Raw genomic sequence first — 18,014 nt, 5'->3', positions numbered from 1 at the left:
AAAATCGCTAACTTCATAACAGAGTCACAAAATCAAACACAATATGATACATAGAAACGCGCTGGTGTGATGACCCGTACACGGCCAGGACGGACGCTTTCGACGAACACAGCGCCACCTTCATAAGATGGAGCGGGTGTTCTCTCCGCGTGATTCGATTTTAGAAGGCGGTGCATGTCGTTTCCGCTTTAACTCGGCTCTTCATTGGCTGCACTTGGGAATGTACGTCACTGTTCATACCATAACGCAAAATTGCAATGTCAAAGCTCACTGTGCTCCACGTGGCGTAGTTAATGGACGGTTGTCCGCTCTTGGTTATGGTCGCGCGAAGGTGTGTAATCGCGGTACAGCGATGCTTAGACAGATGCCCGTGTGCTCAAAACGTGGCGGTACATCGGAGTTTAATGGGGCTTAGCGCCATCTATGCGCAGAGAGTGACACTTCCTTGCACAAAAAGAAAAAAAAAGTGAGGCCACATTTTGTATAAAAGAAGTGACGTCATTTTGATTAGTACTTGCGAGAAAATTGTCTCTGTGTTTCTACCAATGGGCAAGCTTGCTTTTTTCTTTTTGTGAAGTGCCCCGCAACTCGGCGTGACTTCACTAGGCGTTGGTAATCATATGACACTGTAAATAAGCGTAGCGGTGAAAAACTTGCAGGGAGATAGATGCAAGCCGTGTACGAGAGTCGCTATCGCACTCTGCTATCCTGTCTCCCTGTCCAATTACTGCCATACACAACAAACCGACTTACATCCGTAAGGGTTCTTCGATCCTGTGTATAACTCACACGTTTACGCCCTTGCGGGTGTAAGGCTGCGAGCTATAGACTGATGCGCACCCTTAAGTATCTTCCGAAAATGTAAATGCCTTTACGCGGTATACTGCCCTCTCACCGCTGCTGACAGCTGTTGAGGTGCGAACAGTTTGGGCTAATTAGGTGCAGTACGGTCAGCGGTTGACTTATACCGTTATGGCGTCCTTTCATGTTTTCCTTGTTTTTAATAAACCAGCAATTACTATTGCTACCATCCCAGCATAAACACTGCTTCTCTGCGTGCCAGAAGACTCCGAGCCAGTCGGCCACCCGACTCTACTGGAAGGCGTGTGCGATTAATAAATTGTGGGGTTTTACGTGCCAACACCAGTATTTGATTATGAGGCACACCGTCGTGGTTTACTCTGGATTGATTTTGAGACCCAGAGGATATTTAACGTGCTCCCATTGCACGGGGTGCGCGTTTTCGCATTCCGCCCCCATCCTTTCGAAAAGCGGCCGCCGCGCAGATACAACGGTTATCCGTTTTGCGTTCGTAACTCAATAAAGAAAGGGGGAACAAAAAAAAAGAGGTTTTACGTGCGAAAACTACGATACGATTACAAGGCGCACCGTATGGTGAAGCAGTACGTGCGGATTAATTTTTGACCACCTGGGGTACTTTAGCGATCACCGAGAGCAGGGCAGAGGAGCGTTCTCGCATTCCGCGCCCATCGGTTCGCAGCAAAAAGCGGCCCGAGTCGATCGCGCGACGTGAAACTCGGCAACGCAACGCGACGGCCGCTCGCCGACCTCCGCGACTTGGCGGCGAAGCGGGTTACCCGACGACGAAACACATCTCGCACGCACGCACCGCGCCCAGAAAAGTGGGAAAGGGGTGCACTTCTTTATCCAAGTCGAGAAATGCATTCGAAGTTAAATTAGACTATTTCGGAACTATACTTCGGCGCGAAAAAGTTCTTAAATACGTTCAGCAGAAGCGGAGTTATTGGCCATCAACCATATACCGTTCGCGGTGCCTCCGTTCCTTCTTTGGCGGCAATTTCACTGCGAAGGCTACGGCGGAAATGGGTGCCCCAACAACGCTCCGCATACCGAACAGTCACTCTGGCGCGCCGTTCAAATTTGATGATTTGGCGGTTCACGCAGACGCCGCTGATACCGACTTGGGCGCCTATACGACGCGGCGCCAAACGGGAGCGAACCGCGGTTGGGCCCTCGGCGAGCCGCAGTGGCCAGTGGGTCGACACCTCGCGACACAACAGCGGCGACCGCGCCGTATAACTGTATACGCTACACGTAGCAGACCGAGGGCGCTATTCTCGACACCCTGGATGTTCGACACGCATGGCGGCTGCACGGCCGCCATTATATCCGCCATGTTGACTCTCAGATTGGTTGTGGAGAGCTCGCGCGCCTTGAAATTTGGCCCGGGAAACGGAAGTTTTGCAAAATGCAATTTTGCATTTTCATCAAGATGACGAAACGTGACGTGTAGCTACAAATTTTATCGACTAATACACTCTTTTGGTACTTGGCAGCTATATTGCGCCGTTAGCGCTTCAAAACAAGTGATCGGTAGCCAGTGCAATGCATCGGCAATTTCGCGAATATGTGGTGGCGATCCAAGACATGCGCCATGCCAGCTTCCTGATTGGCTGAAGGAATATGGTGTGGGGAGCGTCACAGGAAGGGCTGTTTCGTAAACGTCAATTCGACGTTGCGCTGGGCCGCGATTACAGAGATATTCCGCCATAATTTGTGATGCGTCGAGCCGCGCGACTTATGCTAATGAGCAGCCATATGCAATGGCGGCCGAGAGGAATGCGTATCGCCACATTTTCCCCGTCGTTTGGTGCCATGAAAATCTTTTGTTCATATCGCGTGCTCATGGTGTCTGCATCGCTCTCGGGTGGTGTTGGCATTTGTGTTTTGGGCCATCATTTTTTAAAGGAACGCCTTTAAATGAAATCATATTGCATGGACATAGCAAACTTTCTGTAATGTGCACTTTTCACTGCTGCGTTTGTATTGTAATCAAGATTAATGCCTTTTCGCACAGTCAAAAGTTATTAAAACGTCGTTCTCTTTAGCTTATAAAAAAGGAATGTACGTAAGGCGGCGCCGTGAAGTTTCGTCCCGCGGTGCGAGTAACCAGCGAAGTGAACAAGAGAAGGCAGTGCCGGCGCTTGCCTCGCGCAAGTGGGTATCTCTGGCGCGCGCAACACTTTCGGTGACATTCGGCCTTTCTCAGCCATCCCAATCGGGCTGAGTCACTTGCGTCTCACGAGACAGCGATAACGTGGCCTAGAACGTGCGCGCATCGCTACTGGTAGGTCGCGTATGTTGTACCAAGGCAGAAAACAAGCGCGTCGGCGCCAACGTACGAGGATTCATTCCATTTCCCGGGGACACGCATCCTAACTAATGAAGCAGACGACGGCTTGTACGCAGCAGACGACGGAAGCGAGAAGCGTTTTCGACGGAATAATCATGCGCTTTCAGCTAGCTTCTTTATTTTTACTGAGAAGGAAAACTGTTTTGCTTTACCGAGAACCTTACGTTCAGTGGCTTCATTCCAGTTTGTTAGGCAAAACGTCAATTTGGCGTCACGTTACGCAAGCAAAATGGGGCCATCAGCGCCATTTTATTCGCGTCGCCTCTACCTCACGCATCGAAGAAAATGGCGGAATGTCCATAATAGCGCCTCGAATGTACTACACCGAATAGCAGCGTTTGCATTTTGCACGGCAGGGTTCGTTTGCGCGCCCGCGCTCATACGCACCTGTCTGGCCGTGCTGCATGGCGCGGACCGGCCATGTCCTGCACAGGCTTCACCGACGCATAGCATGCCCACTAAAGCCCCTTCTTTAACTACGCTTTATCTGGCTTTGTTAGCCCGAATTTCGAAGCAATCCCATTTTTCTGAATGCAGAAGTCAATAAGACTCCGTGCATGCGCATGATCATCGTCAATCACGACGTTTATATGCAGCAATTTCTTCAGCGTCGTAGCTCTGAAAAGTCGCAAAACCGTCTGAAACCAGAAGGATGAAGTTTAGGAAATTCTATGTACTAACACAGGCTCCCATATACACTTCTGTACCTGCCGGACCATCGGCGAATCGATGGAAAGCGGCCGTCGTTTGAAATATGGCGGTGGCGCCACTTACGTAGAGTTGTCCCCAGTACACTTTCCACATTCTGTGCTCACTGGTGGCAAAAAAAAAACAACCTGCATCAATAAAATAGCAACTGCATACTTCTGCTTTCCGAAACATTAACGAAGCAATAAAGAGCGGCCGCTGTAGAAACTTCCGCCGCTCTAAACCATTATTATGCGAAGGGTGCAAACAAATTTTGCCGCCTGCTGGCGCTATACTCTGCGGCAACGCCGTAACATCGTCGCCTAGCGCCTAGTGATGATCGCCGCTACCCTCAATATGCTGTTTTTAACCCTACGTATGTGGTGTTTCCATAGATTCCGGCCGTTTTGCGGTTGTCCAACAGGCACAGCCGTGTATATAGCAGGCTGTGGTACTAAGCATCATTCCCATTGCTGGATGACTCGCTCTGCTTGCAGTTTCCTAGGACGCTAACGCCAGCTTTTCGTCTGGTCAATTTTGTAGGAAGCTCTGTACCTCCCATCATAGGTCTCTGGGATCTGGTGGCGTTGCCTTATCTCGGAGGCCAAGTTTCCATGAACGCAGTCGTAGATTTGCGGCCAATATTTTTCTGCTTTTTGGCGCGTCTTGATTGAAGTTTTGCGGCCCATGTGAATCGACATTGGTCGCTACGTGGTGCGGGACCATTTGGGAAGAGAAGGTAGCCGCTTGCAACATGCATGCATTTCTCGTCAACTTGTGTAACCTTAACTTGTACTATTCCGCTTCACATGTTTAGCGCAAGGCTTATCCAACTTTTCTAATCTACCACCGCGCTTCTACTGGGAATCCATCATTCACACTTTTATCGTTTCATTTCTTTCTTTTCGACTTCACTTTGTGTCCTGACAGTGGGACTGTGCCGTACTTCCCAGATGCTACACCATCGCGAGACGGATTTTGATCGCTTACCTCTCCCATATGCAGATCTTCGGCGGCCTTTTCGGAAATGGTCTGCTTCTGAAACAGGATTTCTCGGCGGTTAGACAGCATAACAGCTCAGCGATGCGTAGTGTAGCCTTTAATGCCTCACCGATAGCGCGGCCTCGACTCGGCTGATGATAATGTAGATGGCAGTGCCCACGAGGCGCACCGCAACGCCCGTGAGGCCTATCCGCATCCTTCGCACGTTGTCCTGCGCGCAAATATGGCCAGAGGTAACTTAGCATCGTTCCCCGCCTCATATTGAAGAGCAATGCTCCTGCGACAAGAATCTTGAAATAACAGGTGACGCTTCCGGAATTGAGCTGACAGAATTCCGAACAAGTAAGGTTAGTCCTGATCCCGGACGAGTAAGGTTGGTCGTTTTATCAGCTGCATAAACTGCTGTAAGTAATCGCTTACTAGCTAATTTAACAAGTACGTTGTTACGCACGCACAGGCAAACACGAACATATCTCACTCGATGAGCGCAGACACTCGCAGTCATAACGCTGGCGTGAAGAAGAGCGGCAGCCGCGGTGAGCGAACTCCCCTTCGTGCTGCCTCTCACTTCGACGCAAACGAGGCGCACGAGAACACAGCGCGCACAAAGTCATCAGTTATCTTCGGTTGGCTAGCATTCTAACCGAGGACAGATTGCCTCTAAGATAGGACGTCACGGCCGGGCTCAGCCGCAGCAGCTGGAGTAGGAACGGATATGCGCACTAAACTGCCACCTTTCACCCCCATACCCGCCCTATCGCGCGCACATCTCCCCGCTTCTAGCCTCGCGCTCGGCAGAAGACAGCGCGCACAGTCCATGCTTTCGTCCCTTGGGAGCGCGAGAAGACATCGCTGCATCAAGCCACCATCCTTCTCGGCTCAGCCTCGCAAGCTTTCGCTGGCACCTACAGCATGCGGCGCGCGACCGTGATGGTATCGCGCTTGCACTTTATAAGGAACATCACGGCGACGGCGACGGCGATGGTGGAAATTCGCCTGGAGTGTCGATGTAATTGCTATCGCATTAAAAAAAAGAATAGTGCAGGGCAGACACGTAATGCTACTTGCAGCAGTCCACGAGGTTAATGTCTACTAAACAAAAAATTGGAAAGTGGTTTAGCCTGTAGTTTAAGACGATAAAAGAGTGCCTACGTGAGAGAATGTTTATGGTGAGAATGGCGCATGCGCACTGCGCGCGGCTATCTATCCGTCGCCACTCGGGTGAGGGGAGTAGCATAAACGTCGGTCTGCTCAATTTGTCTTTTATATGCGCTGTCTTCGGGATCGGTATGCATTTCAAGACTGCGCTCCTTGTCAGGGGATGTCTGTCAATGTTGCTTAAAGTGTCACGGGTGCGCTGGTCATATTGAGGTCATTCCGCGATATGATTTACTTTGTTTCTGTCTGCATGTTGTGAATGAACTGATTCTGGGGTATTACGTGAGAAAACCACGATTTTATGATAAGGCACGCCGTACTAGAGGACTCCGCATATTTAATGCGCCCCCAATGCATGCGGCACGGGCGTTTTTGGCATTTCGCACCCATCCAAACGCAACCACCGCCACAGGGATTTGATCCTGCGACCTCGAGCTTATCAGCGCAACACCATATATGCTAGGCCATCGGGGCGGGTCGGCATGTTGTTATTGTTGGTGGTGTCATCGTCGTCCTTGTTTGGTTTGACTGCGTTTTTGTTATTGTTGTTCTTGCTGTTGTACTAGTCCATCGTGAATTCATGCTTCTCTATAGCGGTATACACACCGTGGCTGCGGCGACCATCCAAGTGATGATGAACCCGATGTTAGCCGCCATCAGGAAAGAGCTGAAGCCCCAGGAGATCCAGACAGACGGGCGTGCTGCGCGTGCCATGTTGGGCTGTTAATGCGAGCTGCCGTTCATATGCACATGCTAATAGGTAGCAATTATTTGTATTACTAGTAATTGGTATTCGTAGTAGTAGTGGTAGTAGTAGTAGTAGTAGTAGTAGTAGTAGTAGTAGTAGTAGTAGTAGTAGTAGTAGTAGTAGTAGTAGATGTAAGTAGTAGAAGGAGTGTTGGCGCCACGTATGCTTACTGCTTGCGTCGCACAGAATCGCCGAACTGTACATGCCGAGCATCTGCATCGCCAGGGCCACGACCATCACCACCTATGAGGCGCATGAGGAGCAAAACACTGCGTGACCTGCCATGGCATATGAATGAGCTGCGATGCACAAACAAAGAAAAAAAGGTCCTGACGTACAAATAAAGCAGAAAATAACTGACAGGCTACAGTGATGCTTCGATTTCCTTAACTCAAATGTAACGTGAGCATCAGTTATGTCAAAACCCTGGCACACTCCGTCTCCTTGTCCGACGAAGAGCATTGTCGTTGCAACGTATAGAGCGGAGATGACCAAAGCAAGTCTTGTGTGAGAAGCGCTGTCGCCCCAGTAGAGGTTGACGCGTCCGATCAAAAATACCGCCCCTGCTCAGTTAGTGGTCAAATCATGTCAAATCATATCATTTTGATTCGTTAAGATTCAGAAAGTCAAACACGCAGGTAAATTATACAGTAAAGATTGCCAAAATAGGGGATTGGAGCATGGTGTACCGTAAACAGGAATTATGACAACAAGCAAATTAGAAAGTGTTACGTTTCGCCTACGACGCGCGGTATAGCCGGCGCGGATGCAACGGACGCCGGGGCTTCGTTCAAAGCGGCGGACATTTTGGCCCGTTCAGCGCCGCCGATACGCCTCCCCGCCAAGCGCGTCCAGGCGTGTTTCAGTGCCACGTGTCTTCGTGTGTGCGTGTGTGTGTGTGTGCCCACGCTTGTCAAAGCGCGGCAGCCGGGGAGAGGAGCTCCCCAAGTGTGAAGCGAGGAGGTCTGACAGGCGCCAGCTTGGCGGATGCGTCACTACACTCGTCTCAACGTGTCTCTCAGTCTGTCCGTGCCCGCCGTCACGTGGTCTCGTCACGAGGCCTTCCTCTTGCCCTCAACTCCGAGAGTATAAGAGCAGCTGCCCCCGGACGCCAAGAGAGAGGCTCCGATTTCTGCTGTTGAGTAACGTGCTCTCCCGTCTCTCCACTTCGGTCGACCTGACCGGCCGCTCTTTTGCGATGTTAGAATAAACAAGTTGTTCTGTTACCAGTCTACTCATGCTTTGCCGGGACCTTCCGATGCTTCCAGTTGTGCCCCAGGCCGCCAGGCCAACGCTACCCTTGGGGCTTGCGACCCATTGGCAACAACGGGCGTCAGCGCTGAGGTTCCAACAACTCGTGCCAGCGGTGCGATATACAACAACTGGCTGGTAGCGGTGAGATCGCGACAACGGAGGCCAGCAGCGAAGATATGCGGTTGACTGTATGCTGAGCAGCACAACGACCATCCGGGAGCAGTGCAACGAGCCCTGTGTGATGACTGGTTGCCTGCAGCGGAACGACTGCGCTGAATTCTTGGCTGCGAGGTTTGGTGAGTGCGGGACTTTCTTCTTCTGAGCTTTGCCAGGCTTTTGTTAGTGTCAGAAACAGAGCTGGTAATTGTGGTTGTCGTTGCTGCCGGGTTAGTTTGCGGCAAGACAATAGAAGGCAGTAGAGAAAGCAGCATTCAGAGCAGCCATGGATTTGAAGTCGTTGCGCAAACCGATATTGCTGGAGCTTGCAAGAGAGTTGGGTCTGGATGTCTCAGACAAACTCAGAAAACCAGAACTGCTAAGGGCTATTCTTGAGTTAGAAGCTGAGGATGACGAGCTGTCGGAATGCCTTGAGACCATTGAGGAGCGGGCAAAAAGACAGGAGCGCGAACTTAAAGAGCAAAAAGAGAAACAGGAGCGCGAACTTAAAGAGCAGAAAGAAAAAGAAGAGCGCGAACACGCTTTGGAAATGAAGCGTCTCGAGGTAGAGATGGAACGCGCTCGTAATGGAAGTCAGGCACACGGTGCAGGAGAACGAGTATTGTTCAAAATGACTGACCTGATGCGGCCGTTTAAGCTTGGAGAGGACATTGGTTTGTTCCTGGTTAACTTTGAGCGAACGTGCGAGAAGCAGGGGTTCTCTCGGGAAACGTGGCCACAGCGCTTGCTCACTTTGCTACCCGGCGAGGCGGCCGACGTAGTCGCTCGCTTGAATAGAGAAGAGGCAGAGGATTTCGACAAAGTGAAATCGAGTCTGCTAAAAAAGTACAGGCTGTCAGCGGAGGCTTTCCGTCGGAAGTTTCGGGAAAATGAGAAAGGCAGAAGTGAGTCATATACAGAGTTTGCCTACAGGCTAATGTCAAACATGCAGGAGTGGCTCAAAGAAGAGAAAGCGTTTGGTGACCACGAGAAAGTTCTGCAGTGTTTCGGGCTAGAACAGTTTTATAGTCGGTTACCTGAGAACGTGCGGTACTGGGTCTTGGATAGGCCAGACGTTAGTACGGTGGCTAGAGCCGCTGAGCTAGCCGAAGAGTTTGTGACGCGTCGGGCTCGCGGAGCTAAGGACGGTCAAAAGGGTGAATTTGGCTCCAAGTTTGAGAGGCCGAAGTTCACGCCCATGAGAGCAAAGGGGGACACACGTAGTGCGGATGCGAGTGAAAGCAGTCCGACCGAACGTAAGGAGACGGCGGCAGCCGAAGCCGAACGCAGAAAGCGGTTCGAGGCGAGGCAAGCGCGCGTGTGTTATACGTGTCAGAAGCCGGGTCACTTTTCGGCGCAGTGTCCAGAAACAAAAACAAAAGTCGTGTTTTTGTCATTATGCAGCACTGACGAGAACATGAAGCTTCTCGAGCCTTACATGCGAGACCTCCTCGTGAACGGGAAAGAATGCCGAGTGCTTCGCGATTCCGCAGCTACGATGGATGTAGTTCACCCCTCTTACGTAGAACCCGATATGTTCACGGGCGAGTGCGCATGGATCAAGCAAGCAGTGGAAGCTCATAGCGTGTGTCTGCCCGTAGCAAAAGTGCTTATTGAAGGACCTTTCGGAGCACTTGAGACGGAGGCCGCAGTGTCATCTATGCTGCCCCCCCAGTACCCGTACCTATTTTCGAACAGGTCCGATCACCTCCTGCGCGAGAAGGGGCTTTTGTTTGGTGAGGCTAGCGTTCAGGCCTTAACCAGATCGAAGGTTCGGGAGCTCGCTGCAAAGGCGGTAGTTGCGGGACCGACGTTGTTGAACAATGAGAAAGGGTCAGAGGCGCAGCAAGCTGATATTCAGAGCACGCCCGAACTGAATAAAATTGAGCCTGTAGCGTTAAAGGCACCAGATACTGGAGAGGAAATTCCCGATGCGGGAAAGTTAGAAGAGCTATCTGCAGATTTGCTCATCGCGCCTACGTCAGACGGACTTGATAGGTTGCTAAAAGTCAGCCGGTCGGCTTTGATAGCCGAGCAAAAGAAGGATGGCAGCCTAGAAAACATACGCTGCAATGTCAAGGAAGGTATCGCCAAGAAAAATGCTCGCTTTGTGGAAAGAGGTGGGGTCCTGTACCGGAAGTATCTAGACCGCATGGGGGTTCGTGGTCCGGACATCTAGGAGTTAAGAAAACTAAGGACCGTCTCTTGCAAGAGTACTATTGGCCAGGGTGTTTTCGGGACGCAGACCACTTTGTGAAGACATGCGACACCTGTCAGCGGGTGGGCAAACCAGGGGACAAATCGAGGGCGCCGTTGAAGTTGGTACCTATCATTACGGAGCCTTTCAGACGGCTCGTTATTGATACAGTGGGACCTCTGCCGGTAACAGCCACGGGATACAGACACATTTTGACTGTGATCTGCCCAGCGACGAAGTCCCCTGAAGCAGTGCCGCTTAAAGAACTCAGCTCAGTTGAGATAGTCAATGCACTACTGTCCATATTTGCGCGAGTTGGTTTTCCTGCGGAAATCCAATCAGATCAGGGCACAGTGTTTACTAGCGCTTTGACGACAGCCTTTCTCGAAAGGTGCGGGGTAAAGCTGTTACACAGCTCAGTGTACCACCCACAGTCGAATTCCGTTGAGAAGCTCCACTCCGTCATGAAGCGCGTGTTGAGAGCATTGTGTTTTGAACAACAAACTCACTGGGAGCTGTGTCTGCCTGGGGTGATGTTTGCATTAAGGACCGCGCCGCATGCGGCCACGGGGTTTTCGCCAGCTGAGCTGGTGTACGGTCGCTCGCTGCGATCTCCGCTTCGCATGCTTCGAGAATCGTGGCAAGGCAGGGGCGACGACCCAGTCGTGGTGGAGTACGTGCTTAAGCTCCTCGAAACGCTTAAGAAGGGCACAGTTGTCAGATGAAGCAATGACAAAGGCCCAGCAGAGGGCCAAGGTTTATTATGATCGGACAGCCAGGGCCCGTCGTTTTGAGGTGGGCGATGAGGTCATGATATTGCGCACATCGCTAAAGAACAAACTCGACGTGCAGTGGGAGGGCCCAGCACGGATTGTTCAAAAACTGTCGGACGTTAACTACGTAGTGAGTCTGCCAGGAAAGCGGAAAGCACAGCAAGTTTACCACTGTAATCTGCTCAAACCCTATAAACAACGGGAAGCAGTGGTGTGCATGATGGTAAACGTTCCCGAAGAGCTTCCGGTCGAGCTTCCGGGACTAGGCTCAGTGACGAACAGGAAAGACACCGATCAAGTCATTAGTGACTTAATCAGTAAAGCATCGCTGTCGCCTGAGCAGAAAACCGAACTACACCAGCTCTTACAAGAGTTTCAAGGTCTGTTCTCTGAGAGGCCTGGTAGGACTTCTGTCCTTACTCATGACATAGAACTTACCTCCCCAGAGCCAGTACGATCCAAGGCGTACCGGGTATCACCCCGCCAGAGCGATATTATGGAGGCTGAGGTAAAGAAAATGCTACAGCTCGGTGTTATTGAGGCGGGTGAGAGTGATTATACCTCCCCTTTGATTTTAGTTGAGGTACCGGGCAAGGAACCTCGTCCTTGCGTCGACTACCGCAGGCTTAATTCCATCACTAAGGATCAAATTTATCCGATCCCTAACATCGAGGAGCGCCTTGAGAGAGTGAGTAGCGCTCAGTTTATTTCCACCCTAGATCTTGTCAGGGGTTATTGGCAGGTTCCACTTACAGAAGAGGCTAGTAGGTATGCGGCGTTCATTTCACCAATGGGAACATTCCGTCCTAAAGTGTTGAGCTTTGGTTTGAAGAACGCGCCATACTGCTTTTCAAGCCTCATGGATAAAGTGTTGCGGGGACAACAAGAATTCGCTTTACCGTATCTAGACGACGTAGCGATATTCTCCGCATCCTGGCCTGAGCATATGGCCCACTTGCGGGCAGTGCTAACCCGCCTGCGCGATGCGGGCTTGACAGTCAAGGCTCCCAAGAGCCAGTTAGCACAGGCCGAGGTTGTGTACCTCGGTCACGTGATTGGACGGGGTCGTCGCCGCCCCTCTGAAATAAAGATGGCCGCTGTGCGAGACTTCCCGCAACCGCGCACGAAGACCGATATTCGGTCGTTCTTAGGTGTCGCCGGCTACTATCAGAGGTACATCCCCAGGTACTCTGATATCGCGGCTCCCCTGACGGATGCTCTAAGAAAGACAGAGCCGCAAACAGTCGTCTGGGACGAGACAAAGGAAAGAGCTTTTAGCGCCCTAAAGAGCGCCCTAACAAGCCAGCCTGTGCTACGATCGCCCGACTACACAAAAGGGTTCGTTGTTCAGTGCGATGCTAGTGAGCGAGGCATGGGCGTTGTACTGTGCCAACGGGAAAATGGAGAAGTAGAACACCCCGTCCTGTATGCTAGTCGTAAGCTGACCAGTCGTGAGCAGGCGTACAGCGCCACCGAGAAACAGTGTGCGTGTATCGTGTGGGCCGTTCAGAAATTGTCATGCTACCTAGCCGGCTCGAGGTTTATCATTGAGACGGATCACTGCCCTCTCCAATGGCTGCAGACCATCTCTCCCAAAAATGGCCGCCTCCTGCGCTGGAGCCTCGCTTTGCAACAATATTCCTTTGAGGTGCGTTACAAAAAGGGGAGTCTCAACGGTAACGCCGATGGCTTAAGTCGAAGCCCCTAACGTGGGAATCAGCCTCAAAATTGTTTGTTACTGATGTTTTTCTTCCTGAGGCAGGATTTTTAACATATTGCTTTTGTGTAGTGTTTCAAAGTGATGATGTGTTTTCTAGTGCAATTTTCCGATTTGTGGACGCGTTCTGAGTGTTGCTAAACTACTGTAAGGAACTAGGCAGTAGTATAAAAGGGGAAAGAGCATGGCAGGGCTTAGTGATGGTTGTGCCGTGCTGGCTGACTGAGCGGTTGACTTTCGGCGTAGTTCTAACGCTTGCCGGGAACGAGAACAAAAATGTCAACTCTCCCGAAGTCACTTTGCAGTGTCCTGTGTGAACCTGAACGAGAGAACGAGGCCTTCTCTGTGCGCTGCGCTCAAGAAACGCCGAAGGACGACCGACTTCGGTTATGAGCATCATCAAGCGACATCCCTCCGGACAGCGGATGCAGTCCCCTGACCATCGGGATCTCCTTCCCCCGGCGGGGCGGTCTGTTACGTTTCGCCTACGACGCGCGGTATAGCCGGCGCGGATGCAACGGACGCCGGGGCTTCGTTCAAAGCGGCGGACATTTTGGCCCGTTCAGCGCCGCCGATACGCCTCCCCGCCAAGCGCGTCCAGGCGTGTTTCAGTGCCACGTGTCTTCGTGTGTGCGTGTGTGTGTGTGTGCCCACGCTTGTCAAAGCGCGGCAGCCGGGGAGAGGAGCTCCCCAAGTGTGAAGTGAGGAGGTCTGACAGGCGCCAGCTTGGCGGATGCGTCACTACACTCGTCTCAACGTGTCTCTCAGTCTGTCCGTGCCCGCCGTCACGTGGTCTCGTACGAGGCCTTCCTCTTGCCCTCAACTCCGAGATTATAAGAGCAGCTGCCCCCGGACGCCAAGAGAGAGGCTCCGATTTCTGCTGTTGAGTAACGTGCTCTCCCGTCTCTCCACTTCGGTCGACCTGACCGGCCGCTCTTTTGCGATGCTAGAATAAACAAGTTGTTCTGTTACCAGTCTACTCATGCTTTGCCGGGACCTTCGGATGCTTCCAGTTGTGCCCCAGGCCGCCAGGCCAACGCTACCCTTGGGGCTTGCGACCCATTTGCAACAACGGGCGTCAGCGCTGAGATTCCAACAAAAGTAATTCAACGAACAAACGCAAACGGCTAAGGCAACTGGAATACAATATGATTAAGCAATATCATAACATACAATACGAACGTATAAGATCAAGTACACATAAACCAATAGAAAATTCAGGAACAAAAGCAATACAAACAAGTACAGCAACATCGAGCAACTTAGGGCTAATCCAAAAGAAAAACTTTAATGGAGTATTTCATCGTAGCTAACGAGTATAAACATATTGATGCATCGGCGAACATATTCATTCCAATTGTCTTAAAAGCTGGAGTCATTTTTTTTATAATTATAGGGCGATTTTCATGGTGTAAACTGTTATTTGAAGCGAATCCAGGCGGGTTAACGATTAACAAATACAAATGACACAAGCGCGCTAAAGGGAACAAAAAGTCATGGGCAGCGCATCTAGCCTGGTTATTATTCATCTGTACATTACTATAAATTGAAGCACATAAAAGTGGATGGAGACATTCAGTTTCGTTTCACACAGTTTAAAGCCCGTTGTCCGAAAGAGAACGAAGTGGCGGCGTATAGGCTAGTGTGCTTGGCTTAAAGTCATGCGGTCGATGGTTCTATATGCTCTGGTATATGGGTCCTGAATTATCTTCTGTGATGCTACGTCGGGCTTCTTTTACGAAAGCCTGACGAAGACCGAACGCGATCGGCCCGTTAGCTATTTCTCACAACTGTCGTTCGCGATGAAACTCTAAAGATTGTTCGTAAATGTGAGACAAGCAGAAAATAAGTTCAGAGCAGAACTTTTTCTCGAAACGTCAGGTATACAACGCCTCGTGGGGGGGAGCGAAGCAACCACGCTCGAATTATTCGAATTGTTCTTCACTGACGATGTCAATTGATGTTGAAAAACGTTCTTGAATGTAAAAAAAAATATATATATGTAATAATCGGAACAGCAAAAAAAAAAGGAAAGGGAAAACGAACTGCTGGGTCGTATAACATAAAACTATTCCAATATGTTTTTATTCCCATCTTTTGACGTCAAATTTGCGCAATCGCCGACGCCAGCATCGGGCGGTCACCCGCAGGGTTGTCTGAACAAAACCGATCAAATGCTCCCCTCATTCATAGGAGGTCACTTTTGTTTGCTTGAAAAATGAATAACATTGCCTGCACTGAGCGGCTTCTCTTATCTAAGTGGAGCACAAGAGGCCAGGAGCACGCTCAAGTGGAGAGGGATTCGATGGGGCCGAGCTACTGCACTGAATATCGATAATCGGATGAAGAGGGTGGTGCCGGCGTCTGCGATTGGTCCGCTTTCTCTTACTTTGCTTGCAGTGGCTCGTCGACCATCGCGGCGGCATGCAACGGAAGCTGAAGAATGACGCTAAAACGGATCCTCAGCAAAGAAGAGTTGGCAGAACGAGGCCGTAAACGTGTCGAAAGTTCTCGAAAACGTTACACGGCCACGCAAAAAGTTTTATTACACGCAAATAAACCCATGCTCTCCGGCAGGTGCGAGTAGCTAGTGCCGGATCGATCAGCAGTAGCCATCTTTCATTCCTTTCGGAACGGGCAGCCTGCGGCTATTCAGAAGAAAATTCACTTTTGCTCGGCATATTAATGCATCTTTAACACGTACACGTCACTTTGACGCGGTAAGTTTTTGCGGTTTTGTGACGTCGCGTGAGAGGCAGGTGAAGTGGGTGCAGCCCGAAAACTTTTGACCAATAGCCGAGGGCTAATTGCAAAAAGGCGTCGAATCAGAAATAACTATTTTTGTCTTGTTCGATCAAATTATGCATAATCAGTGTGTACACGTCACATCGGATGGGGAGCTAGCGCGGTTTTCGTGATGTCGCGTGACACACAGGTGAAGTGGGGGTGGTCCGAAAAAGTTTGATCAATCGCGGTGGGCTGATTGCAAAACTGGAATAGAATAGTTTGGAATATTTTTACGTTGTAGCGCCCCTTATACTGCGATACAAAATATGTTTCCAAACAAACCAAGGAATGAAAATTGGTTCCATAATTTGTTTGTTGTTTTCTTACATGGAAGTCTCTGGCGATGCATAGACAGCGACCGCGGGGTTTCACGTTGCGTACAAACGCCTCGCACGGTGTTCTTACAATACGCGGGCGTGACATGTTGGCCCGACATAGCATGCAAGGCAATTTCACTACAAAATAATTTACTCTCATGAAGTGACTAAGCCTTTAAACATGCCTATAACTCAGACTCCCGAACCCGAGAAGCGTGGAAGAGTACGAATTATTGGCATATTAAATATTGCACCCTTTATTTTTCCCCTTTTAAGGGTGTAAACTATCTTGCAGTGCGCTGCTTGGAAGAAGGAACAAGTGAAGTGAATTCTGGTGTTTTACGAGCCAAAACGATTTGATTATGAGGGACGCTATAGTGGGACGACTCCGTCGTCCGGATTTATTTTGACCACCTGGGGATCTTTAACGCGCCCCATAATGAACAAGACACGGACGCTTTTGCATCTCGTCCCCATGAAATGCAGCCGCCGCGGCCACTCCACCGTTCATTGCACTGATAGAAACTCTTGAAATTAAATACGTGTTCTGTTTACCTCCTAGCATCACTCAAGTCCCTTACGTTTGAAAGGTAGCCTGAAGAGGTTCTCTTTGCCTACATATATATACACGCTCTTCTATGCTCTTCCATCCCCTCTCTACCTCTGCCACGTAGATTACCACGCTTTACAAGCATAAACATTTTTTTCAACATTGACACTCCTATGCTAACGCAATAAATTACGTCGGCAGAGAAAGGGCTAACACCGCAGTCACAGAGAACTTGACGCTATGCCATGGCTTTATTTTTTTTCGACAAACGCCCTGCTAATCGTCGGGCGTACGTTAAGGTGAATCATCGTGTAGTTCTCACCGTGAAAGCGAGGGCCGCACTCCTGGCGCCGTTCCTGGTGATCATGGCTGAAGCAGGAGTTATTGTGGATGTCCCTTTCCGACGGCGTTACTCTTCTTCTGCTTCTGCTTCTATGTCCCTGAGAAGTATGGCACGTGCCACCAATGCGGGCGATGGACCAAGGAGGTAAAAATTAAATTACGGAGGTTAGCATCCAGGGACTGCACACATCTTCAGCACGGGAGGCCGCAGCGGTCGGCTCCGGATGTTTATTTTCGCCGTGTGGGGTTCGGTGATATGCCTATATATGCGTTTGATATTGTTACGCTGAAGAGAAGGAAGGAGTTGACATGGACTAGAAGAATACGAAGTCTGGCAGTTGCCTGAACCACAGGGACGTATTTGATGCCGTTGCGGTTACATACAGTCAACAAAACGAAAACTTTTAGAATTTTGTCTTGTAATTTGCTTGTTTTTGTATGTTTCCTTATCTCTATTTCTTGTTTTTCTTTCTCGTCGAATAAGTAGCACTTCAAAAGAATAGGTAATCATTTCAGCACGCAATTCTTGGCCAATCCCCCAGTGTGGGTATGAGCCATAACATGAGGTCATCATCATCATCATCACCATCATCATCATCATCATCGCCAAGACGCCATATACACCAGTTGTAAATAAACATTGTTTTACACTCATAGGCCTGCTTCCTTCCTGCCACATTTTGGTGGAAGGTGCTGGGTACAATCACGGGACTTCGCAGTGGACGTCATCTACCTGCCGCCACAATGGCAAATCAACCGACACAAGCGACAACGCCTCAGCAGCCCGTGCCAACGGTCATCCACACTCATCCGCGCGACCCGGGGACATTTTGTGGCACAGACAACGGCGACGTCGAGGTCTGGCTTACGATATACGAATGAGTGTGCGAGAACAACAGGTGGTATCCAACAATGATGCTAGCAAACCTGATAAGAGGAACTGCGAAGCAATGGTTTCATACATATGAAGCTGACCTAACGAGCTGGGATGTCTGCAAAGACAAAATGCGAGGCCTGTTTGGCAGACCTGTCGATCGTCAGCTGGCAGCAAAAAAAACTTACGTGCCGCGCTCAGATGCCCACAGAATCCTATGTCGTGTTCATACAGGATGTGTTGGCCCTCTGTCGCAAGGCTGATAACAACATGACCG

The 18,014-nt window shown here is 50.3% G+C and overlaps 1 protein-coding gene across 1 annotated transcript; it reads right to left on the bottom strand.

Moving 5' to 3' along the window:
• Positions 1-3,748: 3,748 nt before the first annotated feature.
• On the bottom strand, positions 3,749-16,920 carry LOC129380169 (uncharacterized). Its single transcript, XM_055078255.1, has 6 exons — positions 16,844-16,920; positions 6,941-7,013; positions 6,629-6,723; positions 4,974-5,075; positions 4,853-4,900; positions 3,749-3,793 (listed from the first exon to the last, which is right to left on the bottom strand). Exons 1-6 carry the CDS (start codon positions 16,886-16,888, stop codon positions 3,749-3,751), a joined length of 408 nt encoding a protein of 135 aa, XP_054934230.1. The 5' UTR covers positions 16,889-16,920.
• Positions 16,921-18,014: the final 1,094 nt, after the last annotated feature.

Source organism: Dermacentor andersoni, chromosome 3 (assembly GCF_023375885.2).
Source record: "Dermacentor andersoni chromosome 3, qqDerAnde1_hic_scaffold, whole genome shotgun sequence".
Lineage (NCBI taxonomy): Eukaryota > Metazoa > Arthropoda > Arachnida > Ixodida > Ixodidae > Dermacentor > Dermacentor andersoni.
The sequence above is the reverse complement of the archived record's forward strand: the minus strand, read 5'-3'. Positions and strand labels throughout refer to the sequence as shown.

Coding starts and splice junctions, on each gene's coding strand:
- LOC129380169 (XM_055078255.1), bottom strand. CDS start 16,888: ATGATCACCAGGAACGGCGCCAGGAGTGCGGCCCTCGCTTTCACG. Junction 6,724..6,940: donor GATTCTGTGCGACGCAAGCA/GTAAGCATACGT, acceptor TGGCACGCGCAG/CACGCCCGTCTGTCTGGATC. Junction 5,076..6,628: donor GGATGGTCGCCGCAGCCACG/GTGTGTATACCG, acceptor ATTTGCGCGCAG/GACAACGTGCGAAGGATGCG.